The following is a 23987-nucleotide window of genomic DNA, read 5'->3' on the forward strand; positions in this document are numbered from 1 at the left end:
GGACAGTGCGAGGAAAATACTGTGCGTATACAGTATGGTATAATTCTACCCATGTACCACAGGTTTTAGAAAGTTTTTATTCTCATATTTTAGGCCTGATGCTATTCCCACTGAACTCAAAACAGCATTCCCACAAAGCTCCATTGTGAGAAAGACTTGGCCCTAGATATCAATGTCCTTAAAAATGAGTTCTTATCGATGAAGCAGAGACAAAGCTATGTGTACACTTTCCTTCTGCCATCCTGTTTCCAGAGTTGAAACTCCATTGTAGTCTTTGTGGCTGAAGCAACAAGCACGTCCTTTCATGTTGGCGGCATTTGAAATGAAGGATGTTCTGCCTGGACTGAAGTGCAAGCAACAGCTTTTAGGCACGTTAAAGCGAGTAGCAAATCTCCAAAACCCCCTTGAGGTTATTGGAAGACTGTCTGAGATGGGGCCCATGGAGCATGGCATGCCAGCATGAATAAACCACTGCAAAGGAGAGTAGGGGAAAGGGAGTGAGAGAGTGAGGAACAGAGTGTGAGTGCGAGGAAGCTTACCAGCCTTGTTGGCAAAAAGCAGACTGTCAGCAAAGAGGATGTTTACAGTCTTGACGTTAGGATTCAAAGAGCCAAGTGCCTGGCATGAGTCTGCACTATGGCCCCTTGAAGCAGGGTAAGGCTGAGAATACAAAACCCTGGGACCAATTCTTGGCATAGATGAAAACTGGAGACTCCCTGCTTGGGCTCCTGGCCATGCAGTTGTTGACTTACAAGCAGGTCAACGTGCCCAAAAGCTGAGTGCAAATGTATGCTGTAAAATCACAGCACTCACAAGAAAAGCACTGTCAAATCTTTTTTTTTCTTTTCTTTTTTTTTTTTTTGGTCAGTAAAAAGAAAGGAGCTGAGAAAGAAAGAAATATTCATTACATCCAAATATCAAAGCATGTTAATTTCTTCATAGGGGTGCTTGTGATTGCTCCATAATTAGAAGCTGAAAAGCATCTTATGCTTATGAATGTGTATCCTTCCCAAAGTCGCAGCACTTACATTGAGGATAAACATTTTCTGGAGGATTTACAGACTGATCTAATAATCAGCTCAAGTTAAATGGTTCCTTTGAGAAAATTCATACTGTCCCAAACACTTTGTAGTACTGATGGCATTTTAATGATACTGAAAGTTATCCTCTAACAAAAACCAAACCCGTTCAGCTTCAGGAGATTATGTGGAAAAAGCGACGCTCTTTCAAAATGCCTCCGCTACTGCAATTGAAACACAAGCCAGCCCGAGCTAGCCCATCTCTGTTGCCCGTGCCCACACATTGACATACACCCATGCAGAGACCCAGCGATGCTCAGTCTGAAACACATCCATGTGGCTGAGAAGATGGGTGGGATCTGGGAACGTTCTCTATCTTCTGCAGGAGCAGACAAGCAGGTCCACGTGCCTGTGCATGGGGGATGAAGAGCTGTCAGAGATTTCAGGCGGCACTAGAAGAGAGCTGAGGCAATTGCAAGAGATGAGTCCTTGATGAAGTTCAAGTGGGAAAAGAGATGTTTTGTGTTTATGGCTCCTCTGGCTTTTTCTGAATAGCCTTTTCTCTTATGAGGATGCGATGAAGTGTCCCTAGAAGGTTATTCCAGGACCGCACCCTCAGCACTGGGATGATGCTGCAGTTTTGGTCAGTGACAACTTGTTGAGAGCACAGAAAGGGTGCTAACTGCTGGCTTTATGAACTGCAGCCTCTATTTCTACAGGGGCAGCTAATAGCCAAATCACTGTGCCTCTGCTGAGGAAAAGAAAAAATTAAAACAGAAGGAAAATATTAGGGGATATAAACAGAGACATGTAGTTCCAAGTCAGCCCAAACCTGGAGTCCAGAAACAACAATGAAGAAGCAGACTAATGCCTAGAGGAAGAATTAGCAAGAAACACATCCTTGACTAAAATTACCAGCTTCACATCTGCAACTACAGAGCTGAAAAGGTGAAGGGCAGTTTTGTGATTGCTTGGAGCAGGAATCATGGCCCTGTGCTCAGACCTGTGATAAGATGGGCGGAAGGATTTATAAAATCAGCAATGGCAAAGATATGTGGAATGAAAGCAAGCAAAAAGAAATGTCTGTAAGTTAGAAGCTGTAAGAAAAAAAATGTAAAGAGCCCATCTGGGAAACAACTAAACCAATGCAGTATTTGTGCTACTACAGCATGCTCTGCAGCCAATATTTAATAAATGGGAGCATGGAGGAGATGCGCGGTGATGATTAAAACAGACCAGCAGATTCAGTGATCTGTTGGACACATACAGTATTGAACATCTGAAAGCAGGATACGTTAGGTCAGGTAGTGTTTATATGGCAGGTAAGTGAAGATTCCCAATTACGACCAATTACTCCTGACCCAAAAAGCAGGTAGCCTTGTCTTCAGGCTGTGGATGCTTTCTTGTGCTCAGGGCAGAGCGCTGCTCCCCCAGGTAAACCTGTGGCTTTTGCTCAGCAGGCTGCAGTGCAAACTAACTCTAAACCCAGCCTTTGAAGGAAAAACATTTAATGAGTGGGAAGTGGATGGGTCTGTGGACTCTCTAATGGTATAAATGTTACTGGAAAAGCCATTCCATAACACAATGTTCATCAGAGATCCAAGCCAAGGCAGCAGATGGAGAATATGCCGGCAGCAGGCAGAGAGGAAGCAAAGCTAAGCTTTGCGAGTCTCAGGGGAGTCCAGGGAGAGCTGGCCCCTGGATGAGGCTCCTGACGTGGGTAGGGAAGTGGCCACAGCCTGTCAGCAATGGAGACGCAGACAAGTCCTGTTTTGGTCAAAGCCACTGATGACTGACAAGCTCTGCTGACCCTGAGCAGCCCGTTCTCTGCACTGGCTGGTGATAGATCAGAAGTCCCATGTACTCCTGACAATGTGGGGTAGCCCTGAAGTGGCATATACCCTTATTTTAGAGAAGCATTGTACCAGAGGTGTATCTACCTGTGTCTGGAGTGGTTGAGGCAGAGGTTAAAGCCATAAAATCATTTTGTAAAGGACCCATTGTCGACCATAATATTATAGCTCTGGTCACTTATCTCACAGCTCTGCCAGGTTTTATAAAGGCTACCAAGGGACTCATCTAATTTTAGGTTTTTAAATGCAGGTGTCTTGGCTAAGCCAGCTGTGTAGGTTCCTCCAAGGTGGTACAATGGGGAGCAACAAGCACCTGCAGAGCAGTAACTCATCCTACCCTAAGGCAGGTGAGCTGACTCGCCTCTGGAAGCCCTCCTCTCTGTTTACAGCCTACCTGGCTTTGATGCCACTGCCAGCAGGTAAGATGGACTTCAATCATGTGGTGCTACAGACCAACCTACACCTCCAGAAAGCTGCTCTATGGGTTTCATGCAACACCCAGCAAGACGTACCTGCTAGGTCAAAATCTGATCACCTACAAGTGTGTCCCGTACACAGCCCCCTCTCCTACAACACCCCTTAAGCGGAGAGCACAGCAGATGAGCCCACGGCCTTGGTGGTAGCCCCAAGCTGCACTGCTTGGTTACAACAGCATGTCCTGAGGGCCATTGCACAGGACCAGCTGGAGACACTTGTTAATGAGAACGCCGGTACACTGAGAATAACAAATGTGACCTTTGGAAATTTAAATCAGGCTTGGCACATGTATCTTCCAAATGACTGCTGTGACTCCCATCAGAGTTCATGTGGATACGGGGTATGTCTCAACTGCAGGCTTGCTGCTTGTTTTACACGTGCTGTGACCCAGCCTCCTCCCCACCACGGCAGCACAAGCCCTCCGCTCCACGTGGCTCTGTGCGTGTCAGACCCATGCTCACATGCTCAGCTGGGGCTCTGCGACACAGTGTGCTCCGGCTTTGTAATGTCAACCTACCCACTTGCCTGACAATGTGAAAGCAAACAATGTGCATGCGCCCGGGCTCATGCACAGCTCTCTCTGCAGTTCCTAGCAACTAAATTACGGCCTTTCCACCAATCTACTCGTCCCTGTACATCAGCTTGGTTGTTCAAATACATCCCACTGAGGTCCAACCCTCTATTTTCACCCAGACGACTTTAGCTCTTCCCTTATTTGCCTTTTTCCTTTTCCCCTTGCCTCACTGAGATGCATGCTAGCTCTTCCTCACCCCTGGTGTTAAGTTCACTGTAAGGGACTGTAATTTATGGGGACAGAAGGGAGAGCAAAAGGAGAAATACCTTAAAAGCTCACTTAGGCCATGCTGTGGAAAGGTTATGAAAGTTTTGGGGAAAAAGGATTCTCTACCAGATGATAGGTCTAACTCCTCCCTAAAGACCTGCCTCTGTTAGGAGAGGTTTCACTGAATTGTCCCTGTCTTGCCAAGCAGGGAGTTTGTGATCCTACAAAATGCCCTTGTAAGCTGGGGAGGAGGAAAACAAAAATTCTTAAGATATTTCGCAGAGTCTTAAGCCCAGCATCAGGCTTCAGAGCCAAGACTTGTGTGCATCTGAGTCTATTATCCAATAGTTTGATCAGGGAAAAACCTGGGAAGAGAGTGGCACAGAACATTTATTGTTATTACTGAAGAAGTTACTACAGGATTTCTGGGCTGTGGAGAATGTTTGCATGCAATGAGATGGGTTTAAGTTTGATTTGAGAGTTGAAATTTTACCATTTTCCCTAGTTTCCTTTCCCTTCTTCCTTACATGATCCACACTGTATTTCCAGGAAAGTATGTGGAAAATTAAACAAATTAAGAAAAATTAAACAACTGACCTATTGATGGTAACTCTGAATACATCAGTAATAAAACAAGCAAGACAAAAGTATTAGAAACACAGACTAGACAAAAAAATCTGCATATACTGCTCTCTTAGCACCTTTGTCATACTATTAGAGTAACATTGAGTTGGGTTTTTACTGGAGTTGAATTACTGTGTTGGGCCACCTGAATCAGAAATCCCAGGAGAAGTGGAAAGGGCCTTTGTGGAACTTCACATACCATCCGTTGACAGGCTGGTGACAAAAAGAAGCCGGTCTGCTGTTAGAAACCTGCACCTCTGTGCCCAGCATCCTGACAGTGCCCATCTAAGCCCTCTCACATTCTGGGCTGCTGCTGCTCGAGGTTTTTGGTTGTTGTTGTTGTTGGTTTTCTTTTAACCATGCAGAGAAAAATGCAAGATGGGCAAATCTTCACTAGATGTTTCAACAACTGCTCAGTCAGTAAAGGATAATTTGCTGGGATAGTTGGGATTCAGCAATATTAGGTAACAATCACAATACCTGCCAGGGTGGGTTGATGTAGACCAACATGTAGTCTAACCGCTATGTACCTGCCTATGGGACAGTACCCTTCAAACTCTGCATAGTCCCACGACTTTCCATAGGCACCATCCAGGGTTTCAATGCAGTTTAGGAACTCTGTTCTCTCAGAGTTAACTATTTTTGAGGCAGAAAATCCCCAAATTAAATATGCAACTAGTGATTCATATATACTGATTTTGAACGTATTAGTAACAGGCAAACAAACCCCCAAAAGGAAATCAGGATTGTAGGTTCAGCAAAAAGCATTTTTTTTACCTTCATATCGGCAGTTTCCACTAATCATAGGAAAACTACAGCATAACCCACCCCACAAGCCTCCACCGTTGGCAGAGTAACACCACTTGCACATGCCAGCGTGGTTAGTCACGAGCCTGCAGAGGCTGAGTTAGGCAGTTTGCAGGCTGTAGTTACCGCCACGGGCTGGACTGGGTTCGGCCTCCCTTGCTCACGTGTTTGGGGAGAGGATGATGCTTAGGGCAGGCGCCTCACGAAGTTGAGGCTGTTTGCTCCTGCAGAAGGTGCGGAGGTGCTGCCGGTGGTCCCTTGCCAAGCGCAAGAAGCGACGCGAAACGAGGACAGCAGATGTGCCCACAGACACGCACAGGGGCCAGGACACAGGTACCCAGCGTAGCACAGCCCTGCGTGTAAGGTGTGCGTAATAATTTAGGAACGCTAAATTAGGAATGCTTTACTGTTTTGACCAGTAAAGTTTACAGTAAGTATTTGCTGGGCTAATCGCCTCATAGGTTTGTCAGCAATCGTAAGAAACAGGATAAATACCACGCAAGCCTGCGCTAATGGCTCCTCCCATGGTTTGCAGTAAGTTCAGGTTTTCACTTAGCGAGTACAGTAACGCTTACACAATAAAAACGATAACAGAAAGGTGAAGGACAAGGTAAGCGTGGCATTCATAAGAGTGGCAAAATTAAGAGATGTCTTTCTGTATTTTTTTAATTTATTTTACATTTTTATTTCCCTTCCCAAGTCTAAAGGATCTTCCAGCAAAAGCCCAGGTCTGAATTATTTAGGATTTGGGGTATAAAGTGGCTGTATGTTTGGAGAATATTTGAACTTCAGTGGGATTTTGAGCACCAGCACTTCTGCAAAGCCAGGTCAGCATGTGATGTTGATAACTACATCTGGATGCCTGAGTTTTGAAGGAAACGTTTGCAGTAGATGTAAGATAGTGCCACCTCTGTGAACCTGACACAGCATGAGCTCGTAACAGTGTCACCTGTCACCTTAACGGCGTGTGTTAGTGCTGGAGGGCGTGGGGGGGTGAGGACTGAATTCCACTCTGCACAGGAAGGTCTGTGTCACAGAAAAAATGGCTCCTGATGCAGTGATAAAGTAACATGTTGCCTATCTTAAGGAGAATAAATACCACAGCCTGAAAGCTGCTTTTTCTTATATCTTAGAGACATATAAAAAGCTCACATCTTAACGCTATTCGGTCAAGATTATTGGCATATGATAACACACCCTTTAAGGACCAGATGCAGACAACAAGTATTTTCTGACAGCACTCAGATGGAATTCATCAGAGGCTGATTTTAAGCACATGAAGCTGCTTTTCAATCTGAGCTTTTACTCACACAAGTCAACATGTACCACCCATCCTCCCAAAGCCAACAAAACTCATTCTGAGTATATTCCAGGATTAAGAGAGTGGCTATAAATAGGCAATAACATAATTGGCATTCGTTATTTTTCTTCTTTGAGAAACAATGGAATCCTCCCCCATGTAACTGGCAGAGCCAGAAGGGCCATCGTGTTTTGCATGTGGGCAGGGTGCCCTCCCGTGTCCCCCCCCATTGGGTCCTGGCCATGCGGGAGCTCTCCTTGGCACACAGCCTGCACTCGAGCTTAACCTCGCGGCACAGTTAATGCCGGTTTTAGCCCGGGTAAAATGCCTCCATAGGAGGCGGCAATGCGAGTCCCAGCCCTCTGCATGTCTGAGCCCACTGTTAACATCGAGGAAGAGGCACTGGGAGGGAACAGAGGCATCAGAACTGGAAGGATAAAAACCCCTGAGGGATCTGAGCCAGGCTTATCGCTGCAAAATCTCTCACTGGACATGCCAGTGAACTTTGGCACGTGCCAACACGAGCTTACTCAAATGGGCTGGATCCACTTTCTTGGGAGTACGAGCAAAAAAATGCCTCCCTCCCCCTTGGACAACCCCACGCAGTAGGATGCAGAGTGCTGCTATAGCAGGACTAGAGACAATCGGAAGGGACCACTTTAAATGCTCTCTTACTTTCTTAATCAGAGCAGCGCTTGACTTTCTCTAGAGGAAAAGATTTTAAGTGATGCCTACAATTTGTTCAAGCACTAACATCCTGTACCCAAGCAGAGCACTCCTCAAGAATACGTTACCAAGACACAGAGAACCCAAGAGAGCCAATACACGCGTCTGTCGCCACCACAGGAGGTAGGCAATCAGGCAGGGCAGATGATGGTACAGCCTGCATTTAAAAGGGAGGGATATGGGTTGCTGAAGAAAGCACTAAGGTTTTTTTTTCAATAAAAGGATAAAATTTGCAGTGCATTCCTTCAAGAAGTGAAAGCTCCAAAAGGATATGGATATAGTGGGCAAACTGCAGCTTGTGGCATGGTTCTGGGTAAGAGGAAGGATTCTGAACCACAGGTGGTGAAGAAGAAAGGGGAAGGGAAATCAAACAAAATACCAAAAAAGCAGAAAAAAAAAAAAAAAGGAAGATAACAAAAGATAACCCTTACAGAGAAGAGAGTACCTGAGCTGTCAGGGAATACAACAGTGCTCTCCCAAGTCCTACGGTTTTTGAAAGGATTTGGAGGTTGCAGCGCGCACACTATCTTGTATGTGCTGCACGCTAAAAATGGGAAGACCACCAATGCATACTCTGCGGCTACTGTAATGCCTAAAAACCACACTAGGCTTTAGTGCCAGCAGCACAACTACACCTAGAATGGGAAAATGCAAATGGACCATCAAAGATTACGTGCTGTTTGCCTGTCCTACTTTATTACACTATCTCTTTATTCTTCACAGATGAATATATTCAAAAGAATGGAATTTAAACATTATATACGAACCTTGGGTCAGATATGGCAAAAAGCATGTATTGCTCCTCCAGAAATACACACTAATGTTAAACATTGGTTTTCATGCCTTTTCTCAGTACTCTCTTACTTGATTCTAGTAGACAGATCAGCAGCTGTAACCGTTTTCTTTGTAGCACATCGATTTAAGAACTCCCATAGGGAACTGCTGATTATCAGTATTCGCAAGGGCTGCAATTTCAGTGTAAGATTTTTTTTCATTAATATTTTGTAATGTATTGCACTAGTTCCATATTACATTTAAATCACCAGCAAAAGTGACAGCATTAATTAGATTTTCTAAATATACAGAAGACAGAGGGAGGCATATGGGAGCCAAGCACATTGTATCTTTTCCATATCAGGCTCCAGGTGATCAATCTGATTCAATCTATGATTCTATGCCAGCAAATGGAACAATACTTTATACATAACTCAACACTCGTGCAACTATTGAAGTATGGCATATGCACTGTTTTATCCTCAGTGAACTGTACTTGTAAGTGTAATTATTCAGGGAGTGCTGACAGGAGTTTCATCTTATGGAGAATAAAATGGTCTCCTGAGTAAAGCTGGTATTTCCTCTTACGGTAAAACGTGACTATTTGACAGGTCCCATGCTTTGGAGTCCATACAAGTGAAGGCTGGCCTGAGTCTGTGAAAGCCAGCAGAACCTTTCAGGGATCCTGTGCAAAAAATCTCAAAAGCTCAACACCAAAACAAAGAGCTACCACAAATGTCATCCCAGAACTACGTACAGCTCTCTCACTTTCTCCCTTCTGGTAGCTGCAGTTGTGTGCACATTAAAACGATGCTATCTCAGGGTCACATCTGAGTCTCTCTGGAAAGGAATGAGAGTGAAAGAACAAGAAGTCAGTGGGCTTTGCAAGTGGAAGCAAAACTCGCAAGGAGGGGAAACTACCAGTGAAAGTGTTGGGGAATAACTGCTCCTGAGGGCACAAGTATCAAACTGAGGAGGGTCACAGAACAGAGCTTAAGCTGTTGGACTGGCATCGAAGAACCATTGGCTCAGAAATGACAGAGCCCTAATCCGATGTCTGTGCCTCCTGAATCCACAAGAAAAGAACCCAAAGTCATTATTCTCCAGGAGTACATTTTAATATTGTACTTCAATGTAACCTTCAAACACACTGAAACAAAGTAAATACATTTTGGAGGAAAACCAACACTTCTCATAAATATTTTATTTGTCCATATAGTTTAATGTTAATGATGATCATTAGCACTTGAGAGACAAAAAGAGCACCACGTTAGTCTTCAGAGCCAACACAACCCATTCTTTTTGTGTTTATACTTATTTTACACACTTTTTCCACAGCTTCTGAAAGGGAAATCCATGCATCTGTTCAGAACTTCTCACGCGGTTGAGAACTGAGCCTTATTATCACAAGAACAGAATAAAGTAGGTAGATGCAGAGGCAGCGTATCTCTGGAGCCCTTTGTACAACGGAACTTGTTATATGGGTGATGAGCACATTTCCTTTTTAAATTAACCCTCTACATACAATAGGCAGCAGATTATTCAGACAGTTGAAAGTTTATCATTCAGGAAGTGTTAAGCTGGGAGTCTTGGTTGTGCATTTTTTTTTTTTTTAAACAAACCTAGTGAACAGTTGTCTTTAGCACCCTGAAATATTCTTAGCAGCTGCTATGAGTACATTGATGGTAGATCATACAAGCTATCACCTGAATATTAATACCCAAGCATACAGAGTAATGCATATGGCTTGAACCCCTATAAACAGCTAGGAGAAACAAGCAGCAGTTATACATACTAAAAGATTCAAGGGGATGCCGACAGGTCTGTCATGGCACACATTTAGACAGACACTAAAAAGCCTGGCATTATATTACAGAGAATGGACTGAGATGTCATTCATCTCTCAAAACTTTGTAAAAACAAAACCCTGTAATCCTCTTTTCCTGAGGAGTGTTTGAATTGCTGAAGCATGAACATATTTTCTCTTAGAGCTGTAAAACTGTTACAGTTCTGGTTTTTGCAACAATGTCAGATGTTGAAAAAGAAAGCATCATCTTTTGCCTTACCTGTGGTTACGTAGTACACTTTCAAGAGCAACTTTTATGAATTACCAGTATCTATGAACAACAAAAGTACAAGGATTGTGATAGTCTAGAAAACATTACTTGAAATAGTTTAAATGCAGCAAGAAAAGCATGTATTTACCTCATTAGAATAAAGGCTCCAGCTCTACATTTTTCCAAAGCATTTATTCCTTCAAAGTATTTCTCATATTGGACAAGAGAATTCAGTACAGTTTTTTTTCCAGAGGACAAAAAAAAAAAACCCCATTGACAGTTGCAATGAAGTATTACCTAAAGTGACATTTCATTCTCACATTTCCTAAAATACATTAATTTCTCTCAAAACAGTATTAATCAATTAACAAAAGAGAATGGATGCCAAAATTTTTCAGTAGCTTGAGGTACCATGTTCTCTCACTGACTGCATACAAGTCACTCTATGAAACACACAGACTTCTATCACAAGAAACTTGTATCCTTTTATCCACTGCATCTTTTCTTTCATTGAATTACTGAAAGTGCAACTTACTTACTGCATAAAACATGCAAACACATTCAGAATATGTTTGCAGCATGCAGCCAAGAATCTGGGGTAGCTGCCTGCAAGCAATTTACTATGAACACAAACATGTTCTCCACATCTAGTACATGCAGTTGGCTGACATCCCTAAAACAGTTATTCAGTTATTCCAGAAAATCCTGAAATACGGTCTGTACAAGCTTGCGGAATAACATGATTTGTCAAGGGTGTGCTGACACTGTCAGTATTCTTCAAGGCAAAGGGCTAGAAAGCAGTGCTGGCAATTTTAGCTTGTAATTGCAAATAACAGGGTTCCCCCCCCTTTTTTTTTAAAATTTGAGAAATGTTTTAATCAAAAGCCCAAATTAAACAATCTATTTCAGATACCTGCTGCCTCTCCACTTCTCACCTAGCCCTGGGCATGATATTCAGTCTTGCCTAACCCAGCTACTGCTTCAGCACAAATACAGGGATGGAAAGAGCACGCTGCAAAAGGGATAGCGCCTGTCATACAGAGAAACGACAGGACGGTTTTGCGTCCTCTAAGAGTCTAAACCCAGTAAAGTGGAGAACATTTTTCATTTGCAGATGCAGTCAGTAAGTGGTTCACCTCAGATTCCTACTAGAAGCCCATGATAATTAGTCACAAGGCATTTCTACCCTGCATGTGGCACAGATTCTGTAGCTACTAGCACCAGTGAGATTAGTTTTGACACAGATTAGCGTTACAAAGTTTGTTAGTCTAGATGCAAATTTTTATTTTGAAATAAACCACACATTTTTCCCTGTTCCTTAAGAAAGCAGTAAATTACAAGCAGTCATTTTAGCACTCAGTTTGCTAAAAATCTCAAGAAAAAGCAGAAAACATTCTGTTGTAAAAAAAGGTTGTTTGCTGTCATGGAACAAAGAGGAAGAAAAGGATTATCTTCTGATTCTTAAGTACAAATCACTTCAACTTTACTAGCAAACATAACAATGTAAGAAATTAATATAAAACCTAAAGATGCAATATTCTCTTTGCCATAAATTGCTACATACTCTTCAGTGACTGTAGGTGCTCTATTATTCACTTAGTCTCTTAAGATATACTGTCACGTTCAGCTGAAGAGCAGATATTAAATCTCTTTTTTCCTCTAAAGCACAATACCGCGCATGTATAATAGTAAAGCATAATAAACAGAAAAGTTAAGATAATAAATTTATTACTGCAAAATACCAAACTAGGTTTCCTAAAATTATTTTTACAACCTATCGGTACAGCAGATTTGGCGGAAGAATACAGCTTGTATTTACATGTATCTGTTTCGAATGTACTCTCTGTACATGAGGAAGTCATCTTTTCCCAGTGGCTGCATGTTTCCTCTTCCAGCCTGAATGTGCGCATGAAAAATCTCTATTGATTTCCTATCAGCTCTTGGAGGCTGGACTTCGTAAATATTGTCTTGAGAAAAGGAGGAGATGGGTATTCTGGAAAAAAAAACAAACACACAGAATATTTGGAACTTTAGGTAAAAATTTTCCACATAGAGAAGAGTATTTCTTTTCCTTGAAATATGTATGAAAGTCAATGAAAGGGCAACTTCCTACTATACAATTCATTCACCTAGATTTTTATCCCTACTGCAGACCTGATAAGATGAAGCTTTCCAGGTAGGGTAATTAGGTAAGTTGTCACTAATCACATTACAGAATACTTTCTCACTTCCCTCTGCTCTGTCCTCATTTCTTCACCCTTCCTCAGATCTGCTACGGTCAGTAAGTACCCAAGCTGCAACAGATCTGTGTCATGTATTGTAACAGGAAAACTTTATTGAGCTATCCAGTAGTAGCAATTATAACAAGCAAGTGATTATACTCTGAACCAACATATAGAAAGGATTTATCAGATAAGAAATTTCCATCTAATTATCAGGAAACAGACAACTTATTACCAGCAACAGCACTCATACACTGGGGCAGCTAATATTTTACGAAAATATTTTCTAAATAGCTTTGTACCATAAATGCTATCCTAATATTTCAACCTACTCATCTTACCAGAAAAACATGTAGTTTGAAAGTTTACAAGGACCTGAGTATGTCAGACCTTTCCTAAGCACTGTTGTAAATCAGACTCACTTATAAGGTAGAAGCTGGTCTTCTAACTGCAACTTTTGAAAACTGCTTAGCCAACAGGTCAAGCAAAGCAATTGTTTCCCTCTATTCAGGGCTTGAGCTACCACATTTGGAGAACTGTGCCTGCTCTTGGGCTCTCCAGTACAAGACAGACAATGAAACACTTGGATGGATCCAGCAAAGGTCACCGAGATGATTAGAGAGCTGGAGCACGTGGCATACGAAGAGAGGCTGCAAGCGCTGGGTTTGTCCAGCCCCGAGCAGCTAGGGGGGACCTTATGGCTGTCAGCAACCACCTAATGGAAGGGTACAGACAGTGTAAAGCCAGACTCTTCTTGGAGTGCATGATTAAAAGACAAATTTCGAAAAGGGAATACAAATTGCAACATGGGACATTCTGATTAGATACAAGGGAACTTTTGTTTCCACTGTGAGGGTGGTTGAACACTGGAACAGGTTGCTCAGAGAGGCTGTGGAACCTCCCTCCCTAAGGATAATCAAAACGCAAGGGTACGTGGCCCTGAGCAACCTCATCTAATCTGGTCCTCCTCTGAGCAGGGGGCTGGATCAGATGGCCTCCAGGGTCCTTTACAGTTTGTAATATTCTATGGTTCTAAGCCAAACACTGAAGTAGTAATGTGTTCTCCACAATCATCTGCAAGGTAGCAACAAAACTATTTATACTCAATACATAATAAATTAATAAACACTAAAAGTATTGTGTAGTAAACCACTTCCTTTTTAAAGCACTGTAGCTATTGTGAAAGCTGTATTCATAAATATACTATGTACATTTCCTAGCAGTATTTTAACAATTTATTTATAAAATACTCCCAGAGTTGAACAGTATAGATGTTTAACCTGTGTGACAGCAGAACAGAACATTCAGTGACTAAGGTATTGCCATCTGAAGGTAACCTATGCATTAACTTCTCCTTCTGTCAATACTGTTTGAGATTTAGAGGAAATCAAAGCCTGAAATGAACTCCAAGGAAAAACGATCTGAAAGAACTATGATTATCTAGCACAGTGGATGCAATACATCTGTAAATGCTAAACAGGAGAAATAAATTACTTCTCAGTTGTGAAAAAAATGACATATATGTTTTAAAGAATTCTCTAAATCATCAGTTTCATACAGTTTTAGCTCCTATTTCAGCTGGAAAAGCTAACTTACTTTCTAGCTAGCTACTAAGATACTGCTGCTTCATAAATACTCTATATAAACAAAGCTGCCCAAGTATTCCATACGACACAAAGATTTCAATTCCAGAGACTCACTTTCCTACCAGCACATACACTGAACACCTCTCTAAATCAGATCCTTCCTTATAGGTTAAGCTAAAATTTCATACGGCCTGTCTCACGGAGTAGCTAGCAGCAATTTCTGGGGACAGATTATTAAAACAGAACAGGTACTTAACAATGCCTTCTCCAGTATATCCTCCTGTATTTGAGGAACCAGGATTTAAGATCTACCTCAGGCAAAATCTGAAACTAGACTACTGTTTAATGAAAAGTAATTTCCATAGATTTTCACTGTTTTTTCTAGTATCTGACACTTACAGAATCCTGTGGGAATAAGTTCCGTTACTTGTGTCTGATGTGACATTCCTTTCATTTGTTATCATGGGTCTTGGTTGCTCGTAATTCTTGCATTGGGAGAAATGGTGACCAGTCATTCTCTGTTTGCCGCCTCCACATCACTATCATACAACCAAGTGTATTTCATCTCTCCTCATACACTAGTTATTTTCTGATCAACCTTGTCACCTTGCCATTTATGCAGAGTTCCAAGGTCTTCTCCATCCTCTTTGATAATGCAGTGAGGACCAAAACTGCATTTAATACCTGATATTTTTTTAACTAGCTTTTAATTTGTCATCTACTGTTTTAGCTACTGAAGACAAATTTTCTAAATACTTTACATAATAGCATACTGGAATAGTAGCCAGTGCCAGTAGCTGAAAAACAGTCAAAATGCTACTGTTAAATATTGTAGGAGCATATGCGCATATATCTGGGCTCAGAACATCTCAGGTAAGAAATTACAATAGCAACTTACTGTCAAAGCTCACTATTTCCAAAAGCTAACATCGACCAGCCCAAATGCAATAAAGATTCATAGATACTAGCATTGTTGCCATATTCCACAGAAGCCACAGTCATGACTCACTATCTGGGTGCTCTTCAAGAGACAATAAGTTATTTTTGTGTGTATAATCTCCTCTTTTAAAGGGAAAAAACAAGGATCAATGCCTTTAAAGAACTGGAACACTCAAACGATGGCAGAGCCCTTCTATAAATGAAATGCAGTAATAATCTTCTAGTTGCATTATGAGCGTAAACTAATGTTCAACACTGTTTCTAAACCAGGATCTCTATTAAAACTGACAAAAAAACTTGCTCCCTTATTTTGTAGCCTTTTATTTTATTAAAATATGTTGGATTTTGGATGTTTCATCACATGATGGTTTGTTAGTCTTATAAAATGACTAATATAGTATGCCTAATATTCCACTACAACTGGAATATGGCATATAAAGTAAAAACATTTCCATATTAAAGTCATATATTTTTCGATTTAATATTTAAATTTGTATTTTTCCATTTTACATAGCAATAAATTCAGTTGATTATACTTTGACTGCAATGCTGGAATTACTTATACAGGTATACTGTTGAATTTGAGACAATAAAATCACTGGTCACCCACAGAGTTTGGCTGCATACTTAAAACCAAGTTACATTTTACCAGGATGCAGACAGAGTTTGCTAGGTTATTACATAGAAACATGTGGCCATTCTAGAATTAGAGAAAAAAGTAAAGCTAAGAGTTTGCAAAAAGTGAAGCCTTACTGCATAGAACATATTCTTAATTTTCCTTATTTTAGACTGTATTACAATTCCCATTTAGGCTTCTTAGTCTTAGAATTCTGTGGCACTATAGTGGAATGTAAGCAAATACTAAAAATGTAAGCAAGTTACCTGCCTGTATGATTAGGATAATATTTCCAAAATGCTTACCATTTTTAGGCTTTTCTTAAACAGCACAAAACTCTTATTTGAAGAGCTGAAACTCTTCAGAAGAGTCCAACCTCTGCTATTATGCTCTCACCAAATCAGTGTCTTATTTTAGTTTTTTGCTGGTAAATTGTATGAATTATACTACGGAAATTCTATCATACTTAATCTTTTCTTTCTATTTTTTCCCCAACAGAGTGATAGTTTCTTCTCATTATTGCTATCATATTCTTGTAATTTATTATAAAGCATTAAGGTGAGTGTTCTCAGAACTGGTACCGAACATTAGTCTATCTAAATTTATATCTAGATGCTTTAAAAGTAGATTGCTTTTCAAAGTATCTGCAGCTTCTGCAGATACTTATTTGTCTAGTTTAAAGCATTCAAGCTGAGACTCTAGCAATGGTATTTGACACTAGCACACTGTACTAACTTACCAATGTCACTTATCTAACACGAAAAGACGTCACTTACTCAAATGCAGCTGGCCTATCTAGACCACTAGCAAGTGAACAATTAAGTAAAAAAACAAATCAAAGCCATAACACTAATTTGATGCCTTCTCAATTTATTGATTTGTTTCTAAAGACGTGACATTTCTGAAGCACTAATAAGTCAAAAGTAATTTCTTTAGGCACAACGGAAACTGGATAGCAAAATGTATTTCATTTTGAGCATTTAGTAACTAAATCTCAATTTTCCACCTACTTGCTTCAACACGATAAAAATACATTGAAAGAACCACATGTTCATGCATGCCAATGTTGATTAAAACCCCTGTATTAAGCCGTAACTATTTGTAGAGTGCTTGTATTATCCAGTCATTTAATTAAAGTCTTTGTCTAACACTATTCATGTAAAAATCTAATCTACTTAATCAGTTTAATATCTTACAATAGAGTCATGAAGGAGAGCACATTATTTATGACTTGGCTATCAGACCTCCCTAGATACCTGTAGCTCTATGGCCCCCCATAAAATTACATAGATAGGACCATAAACACCCTGTCATGAAGGACAGCACCCTTGACATGCAAAGTCCAGTTCATCCCACTTGTGAACAAGCTTCATGGTGTTATGGTTTCACCAAGAGTAGCATTCTCTCTACAGTAAAAGAAGATACTGCTAAAATCTTCAGTTACCACAAAGATATTCCATACGTTGAAGGAAAAGTGCATGGTGATATGCTTAGCTCTCAGAAATATAGCACTCACCAGAAAGCCACCACATTTGTTTCAACATTGATCAGTTCTCCTCAAGTCTCTAAAGTGTATCTAAAGGTGGAGATAAAATGTACTCTGTTGCCTTGTTTGAATCGTAAGCAAATACATCTGACCTACAAAACTCTTGGTAAATCCAGAGTTTTTGTTTGGGTTTTCTTCCCTCCTATAAATGGTATCCCTTTAAATTGCTTGCTGTGCTCTTGAAAGAGCCTTCAACAGAATTTTCCTTCCTTAGACACCAACACCTCCATACAACAAAGTTTCAGTCACATTCTTTGTGAGTGGACTGAAAACCAGGAAACCTTCTCTGTCCAATAATACTGCAACTTGTACCTTCCTTACAGGACTGACCAGCAGCAAAACCTGGACTGCATCCAAGTCCCACAGCAATCACCTGAAACTCCAATGGCATGTACAGTTTCAAAGGTTCGAGAAAGAAGAGACTCTCTTTACACAGGTATACATCTAAATGACCATTTTACAATCCAAATTAGAAGCAGCTTCTCTACAGTGCAGACAGAAGGACTATGAGAGAAGGTCTGAACAGCTCATACAGAAAGGTGATCTCTGAGGAAAGACAGAGCTTTTAAGCAGGGATGATTTACACTGACCACAAACTAATTCAAAATTTAAAGATCGAACACACAAAGGAACCTAAGGGTAGTACAGGGCGAAACAAAACAAGTCTCAAAAGAACTCACAAAAAAAAAGGGAAGAAGAATATTGTGCTTCTTTTTGGAAAGGAAAAGCTTAGACTCACTTTTTCAAATAGGATTACTTGAGGAAGGCAGTTCTCTTAAATTGATGATCAGAAATTTATCACTTCACAAAGACAGAGGGACAGGTTGAAGAAGGGTCCTGAGAATTTTCATTAAAAAGTCTAAGAAGATGAGCTAGGGGGGCATATAATTTTAGTACTTTCTGTTTTTTTGCTAGAGACTGTTAATACTACAAAGTCCCAAATCCATAATATACAATGTAGAAATAACAAGATTTACTGTCATATTTCACAGAAATTTGTAACACATTTTTAGAGGATATGATTTCAATGCTGCTGACATTAGGATCAAAATGAGACTTCATAGGCAAAAGTGAGAAACACCAGCCCACTAACCCCAAAATAAAATTTAAAAATACAAGCTTCAAGTCACAGAACTTCTGAAGCATTTTAACAGCTATCACTGTAGTAAAAGATACAATAGTTCTTTATTTAAAATTTGGAAAAAGGCAAATTTAATAACAGAACATATTTTGATACATTTAAAAAAAAATCTAAGACCAGTTATAAAACTCAAAATGTTTTTTTCTAGTCTTGTGAGACTACTACATTATCCTTTTAACACACAACATACAGAAATGCTAAACCAGGTGGACAGTAGATGCAGACAAACTAAATTTTTATGTGTGTTGCAGTGACAACAAGGTCCCTGTCAAGTCAGAATTGTACTGAACAATTGTTTTATAGCTCAAAGTATTTTTTCAGGTTAAAAAAAAAGCCCTTGGGTTTTGAAAAATGATGGCTAAGTTTCATCACAATTCACGTATCATTCTGAAGGTATGCATGCTACTGTTGCAGGCTTTTTTTTTTTTTTAACATCAGTGGATGGTATGAGATTCAACATTTAGATTTTTATTCAGAATTCAGTGTAGATAGGGAGGAAATATAGAGGACCCAGAGATCAAGTGTGAACGTTCATGTATTAAAACTGTATTTATTTTTTAAAATTTGAAACAGACATCAATAAATGAAAATTATGATCTAACTCAGTATGAGGCAGATGAACGCTAACAGTTTTATTGTTAAAATAATATTGAGCATCTCAGTTGACAACCCTACAAAAAATGCTAGGCACATGAGCTTTTTCATCCGAAAAACTCAGAGCTCAATTTTTTTAAGCAGGGATGAATGGAAAAAATTCTTCCTACAAACATGGGGATCTGAATCACAAGGAGTTCAAACCATTTTTCCAAGACCCCTGAAAAAGCTCATGCTCTGCTCCCTGGTCTGTCAAAAGGGTGCTATGCAAGATGACCGAGCCAATCTAATTGCCACCAGCCACGCAAGAAAGTTCTGCTGTGTTTGACCCTGTGGCTCTGTCTCTTCTGTGCTGGCCCTAGCAATAACTGGGACCTCCACTGGTCTAAATAATCTCATTAATCTACCAGGAAACTATTTGCTTTTTTTGCTGAATTAGTTTGCTGCAGACTGATGAGCCGAACTGATTTATGGAGCACTGTAACAAGTAGCAAAGCTTGCACAAGTTAACTGAAAAAGTATGTGATAAGGAAGGAGGGAAAGAGCAGGACCTCCCCCTTTTGGTGGCAATGAGCTGTTAGAATTGGCTCAGCTATTTTGTTAACTTCTTCCATCAAATCCAGTCATGCAGTGACTTAAACCATAATATCAAACCATTTCGCCTGTCAAATTTCAGTAGGGCATTTTATAAACCATCACAACATGGACTTACTTATTTCCTTCAGTCCTCAGCCAGCTCTTTTCTGGAGAGTCCTATAACTCTGATCATACTACTGCTTTTCCCCAGATCCTCCCCAGTAGTATTCATTTTGAGATGTCTGACTAAAAATGAACAGAGCGTTCAAGCCCAAAATGGCAAAAGGATTTGTTTTATGTGGTGTTGATTCCTGATACTCTTTTGTCTTTTCCAGCCAATGAAGTATCAAGTACTTTCAGGGAAAGTGCCCACAATGACTTTAAAACCACTTCCCCAGAATATAAAATGAAGATACTCTCAGTAGCAGTCAGCCTAGTCAAGCCATTTTGCAAGAGAGAAGCACATAGACAGTGCTAAAGCCATTCAGAATCCCAGTGAAGGGCAATCTTTCATCTTCAGACAAAAGACAAAGTCCAGTTAATTTATTGTCCTGGTTTCGGCTGGGATAGAGTTAATTTTCTTCCAAGTAGCAGGCATAGTGCTGTGTTTTGGATTTACTAGGAGAAGAATGTTGATAACACACTGATGTTTTTAGTTGTTGCTCAGTACTGCTTATGCTAGTCAAGGACTTTTCAGCTTCCCATGCTCTGCCAGGTGCACAAGAAACTGGGAGGGGGCACAGCCAGGACAGTTGATCCAAACTGACCAAAGGGCTATTCCATACCATGTGATGTCATGCTCAGTATATAAATGGCGGCGGGTTGGCCGGGGAGCAGCGATCGCTGCTCAGGAACTGTCTGGGTATCGGTCGGCGGGTGGTGAGCAATTGCATTGTGCATCACTTGCTTTGTATATTATTATTACTATTATTATTATATTGTTATTATTATTATTTTACTTTATTTTATTTCAATTATTAAACTGTTCTTATCTCAACCCAGGAGTGTTTCTCACTCTTACTCCTCCGATTCTCTCCCCCATCCCATCGGGGTAGGGGGAGTGAGCGAGCGGCTGCGTGGTGCTTAGTTGCTGGCTGGGGCTAAACCACGACAGTCCTTTTTGGCGCCCAACGTGGGGCATGAAGGGTTTGAGATAACAACAGATTAACCAGAGTGTATTAAGGAGTCTGACCAGTAAATTTCAACAGAATTCTCACAGGCAATAAATGCTGGAGAATCACAGAATTGCTTTGTTTAAAATACTAAGAGTCAAAAAGAGGAAAGATCCAAATTAAATGAGGAAGACTAATCCTTAAAGCTATTTTTAGAATACCAGAACAGCAGATATATGTGAGTCAAAAGAACAAGAGAAGCTAAAGTTGTTGTAACACATCTGTGTTGGATCAGTTAACCCAAAGTGGTTAATTATCCTCATCTCTACTCTGAATCAAGAGCTAACAGTGAGCTACATACTTTTATTTTATTTAGAGGTATACAGAGGTTTAGATTATATATGCTTCTTAACATACAGCTCTTAAAGAATATAAGATCCAGTACAGGACATTTCAAAGTAAAATGAAAACAAATAATCACCAAACAGAAGAGAACTTCATCTATCACAGAGGCAAAGAGTTTTTAGTTAAGGAGGGAAGGTAGATGACTCCCAATTTAACACAGATATTTACACCTCCAAGGATCTGAAGCAGTGCTTGTTTTAACTGAGGCATAGCTACCCTGTTTCCAAGAAAAGGAAGAAATAAAATGAGTTGTAGGTGAAAACACAGCATCTATTCAGACCCTTCTGGGAGATTTCAAAGGGGAGACTAAAGATAAGAAAAACTTCACTGAAGACTAGATGTTGCTCTGACAAAGGGTTGTGTAGCGAGAAGGTGCTCTATTGAAGTGCAGAATATGTTCTTTTTTAAAAAAAAAAAAGGAAAGCTTGACTGCCACCTTAGAAGACAGCAACTAGATAAGAGACATTTGTGATTTAAGCCTAGCGTAAAGACGACAGATTATAAACAATTTGTTCACCTATATTTTCCATGAATATTCATAACAATTCCCTATTTTATGAATAAATGCTTTCATTGAAGTTTATCTAACTTTCTGATGTGAAGCAACATATTGGGGTGCATATTTGAAGCAGAGAGCATGCAAAAAAGCACTGTACTGTAAAACTATCAACATGCTTGAGAATTAGTCAACAAGTGACTTTGGAAGTTACAAGTTATCATTTTCATTTGATTCATTGTTTCCACAGCAGCGTCAAGAAACTATTTAGATATTTTGCATTGTTTTAATATAAAAATAAATAGACTTAACACTCTAAACATCCTTTATTCATTTACTTCTGCCTTTCAACATAAGGAACCCCCCAAAGAACTCCTAGGAGGTGAACACATAGAAAGATGACAAGTTCAATACCAACCTTTTCTTTAGTACAGTTATAAAGCAGGGATAACACCATGTTTACAAATATAAAGCTATTTTTTGTGTAATCCCTCAAGAAACAGACCTTATACTAACAAAGTCATATGGAAGTACTGAATGAACAAGAGAATTGCTCTAAACTGAGGTAACAGCTTCCAAAAGTAACTAGGGTTACTTCATTAAAATTAGAAAATGTACTGCTCTATTTTTACTGTTATATTATAAAGGGGTATTATAGATTAAAAATAGTCCAGTAGAGAATTTAATTAAGAAAAATGGAAAATACAGAGTGGTCCATTGTTCACTGAAATTTGCTTCATTACTTTTGTCTTGGTGAGAAAATAACATATATAATGTGAATATACACAGAAACAAACAGTAAGAAAGTCCATATACTACTTGTACATAGCTGTTAACTTGTTGATAGTTGCTACCCAGTTTGAGTCACATTTGAGCAACACTTGGATGACAAGTCTTGATTTAAAAAAAAGATTACACATTTAACATCAAGGGAACTTTTGAAAATATGGACTATATGATGTATCTCTAAAGACAGGGTATGTTTTTCAAATATTTAAGCAGAACATAGCCATGGACCATGCCACAGATAGCACTCCCTGAAGTGTTCTGCTTGAGCATCATCAGTGCCCCACAAAACCAAACAGGAGAGTAGATAGCTATGGATGAATTAAAGTTGGTGCACAAGCATTGTTGCTATATTGCATAGGCCACCAATGTGCACAGGCACAGCACTCTTCTCCAGAAGTGCTGCAGTGAATCAAAACACTCAATTCCCTGTTTGAGCAGGAATCAAATTTCTCATACTCCTAGATATAAGAAGTACATTTGGAAAGTGACTGAGAGTATATTTTTCAACAGTATTATTTATACCACACTGCAATGAGTACTAGGGAACTAGGAACAGGTGCACTGTGTCAGCCAACAGTAATTATACTACAGTACTCAAAGTCTCTCGTCACATACATGGTAATAGATTGTGCTAAAAGTAGTCCAGCTCTGTTTAGCTCTAACTAAAACTCTACCCTTTTTTCCTTCATGGAATTTCTATGAACAAAAAGAGGAACTTCAATATCCTTCTACATTCTCCGCTCCTCTTCAGTATTATTTCACTGCATCACTGTAGTCCCTGTTCAAGAATACATTTTTTGCTTCTAATCTATACTTACAGTTTCTAAATTTAAGCCAGAAGCTTCTCTTCAGTATTTCTACAATGCCTATTTGAGTTCATAAATATCACTGAAGTGACATTGTAAAAATAAGAAATATTTCTTTTTGTAGTGGCTTTATGTATTTGATAAAAATGGCCACAAGGTTTAAGGTTGTGAGGGTTTTTTTTAATGATCGAAAAAGGATATAAACCAAAAAGATTTTCAAGAAAAAGTGTGGAAATGACAGCAACTAACCTAAGCCTAAATTATATCTCCCTGCTGATGAGAAACCAAAGGCTTAGATTGAGTACTTCATTTTACTATGAAAAGGACTGGGGTTTAATTGCATTTGTATCTACAAGGAACTACTAGAGAATCAAATCTGCCAGATTTTTTTCAATTTAAAATGAACCTAATGTTAAATTAATAGAAGTTACTATAATTTTTTCATTTTCTTCAAGTGCTCCTTGAGAAACAAGGAAATAAACAGTCCAACAAGTGCAAGATGTTCCTCATCTGCTATGACTGAAAACCCTCTCTCGACCTAATCTTCAGTATAGTATGTTCATGCTATTTTGTATCTACAAATTATTCTCCAAGGAAATTCCTGATTCAGAGCAGCAATTCAAACTCAGTAAGAGAAAGCTTCCTTGTTTCAGAACTGAACAACGTGCCTTTAGAAAATGGCACATTTATGACTTTTCGTGACAGAACAGTCTGTCACTGTCCAAACAGTATTTAAATGTT

At 39.7% G+C, this 23987-nt stretch overlaps 1 protein-coding gene across 1 annotated transcript in view; it reads right to left on the minus strand.

The window, feature by feature from the left end:
• Window positions 1-12182: 12182 nt before the first annotated feature.
• The window catches only part of FIG4 (FIG4 phosphoinositide 5-phosphatase), a 72045-nt gene continuing 60240 nt past the window's right edge, over window positions 12183-23987 (minus strand). The window contains exon 23 of the mRNA XM_075707381.1: window positions 12183-12411. Coding sequence (XP_075563496.1) covers window positions 12234-12411 — 178 coding nt within the window. The 3' untranslated portion in view covers window positions 12183-12233. The remainder of the gene's footprint in view (window positions 12412-23987) is intronic.

This window comes from Pelecanus crispus, chromosome 3 (genome assembly GCF_030463565.1).
Source record: "Pelecanus crispus isolate bPelCri1 chromosome 3, bPelCri1.pri, whole genome shotgun sequence".
NCBI lineage: Eukaryota > Metazoa > Chordata > Aves > Pelecaniformes > Pelecanidae > Pelecanus > Pelecanus crispus.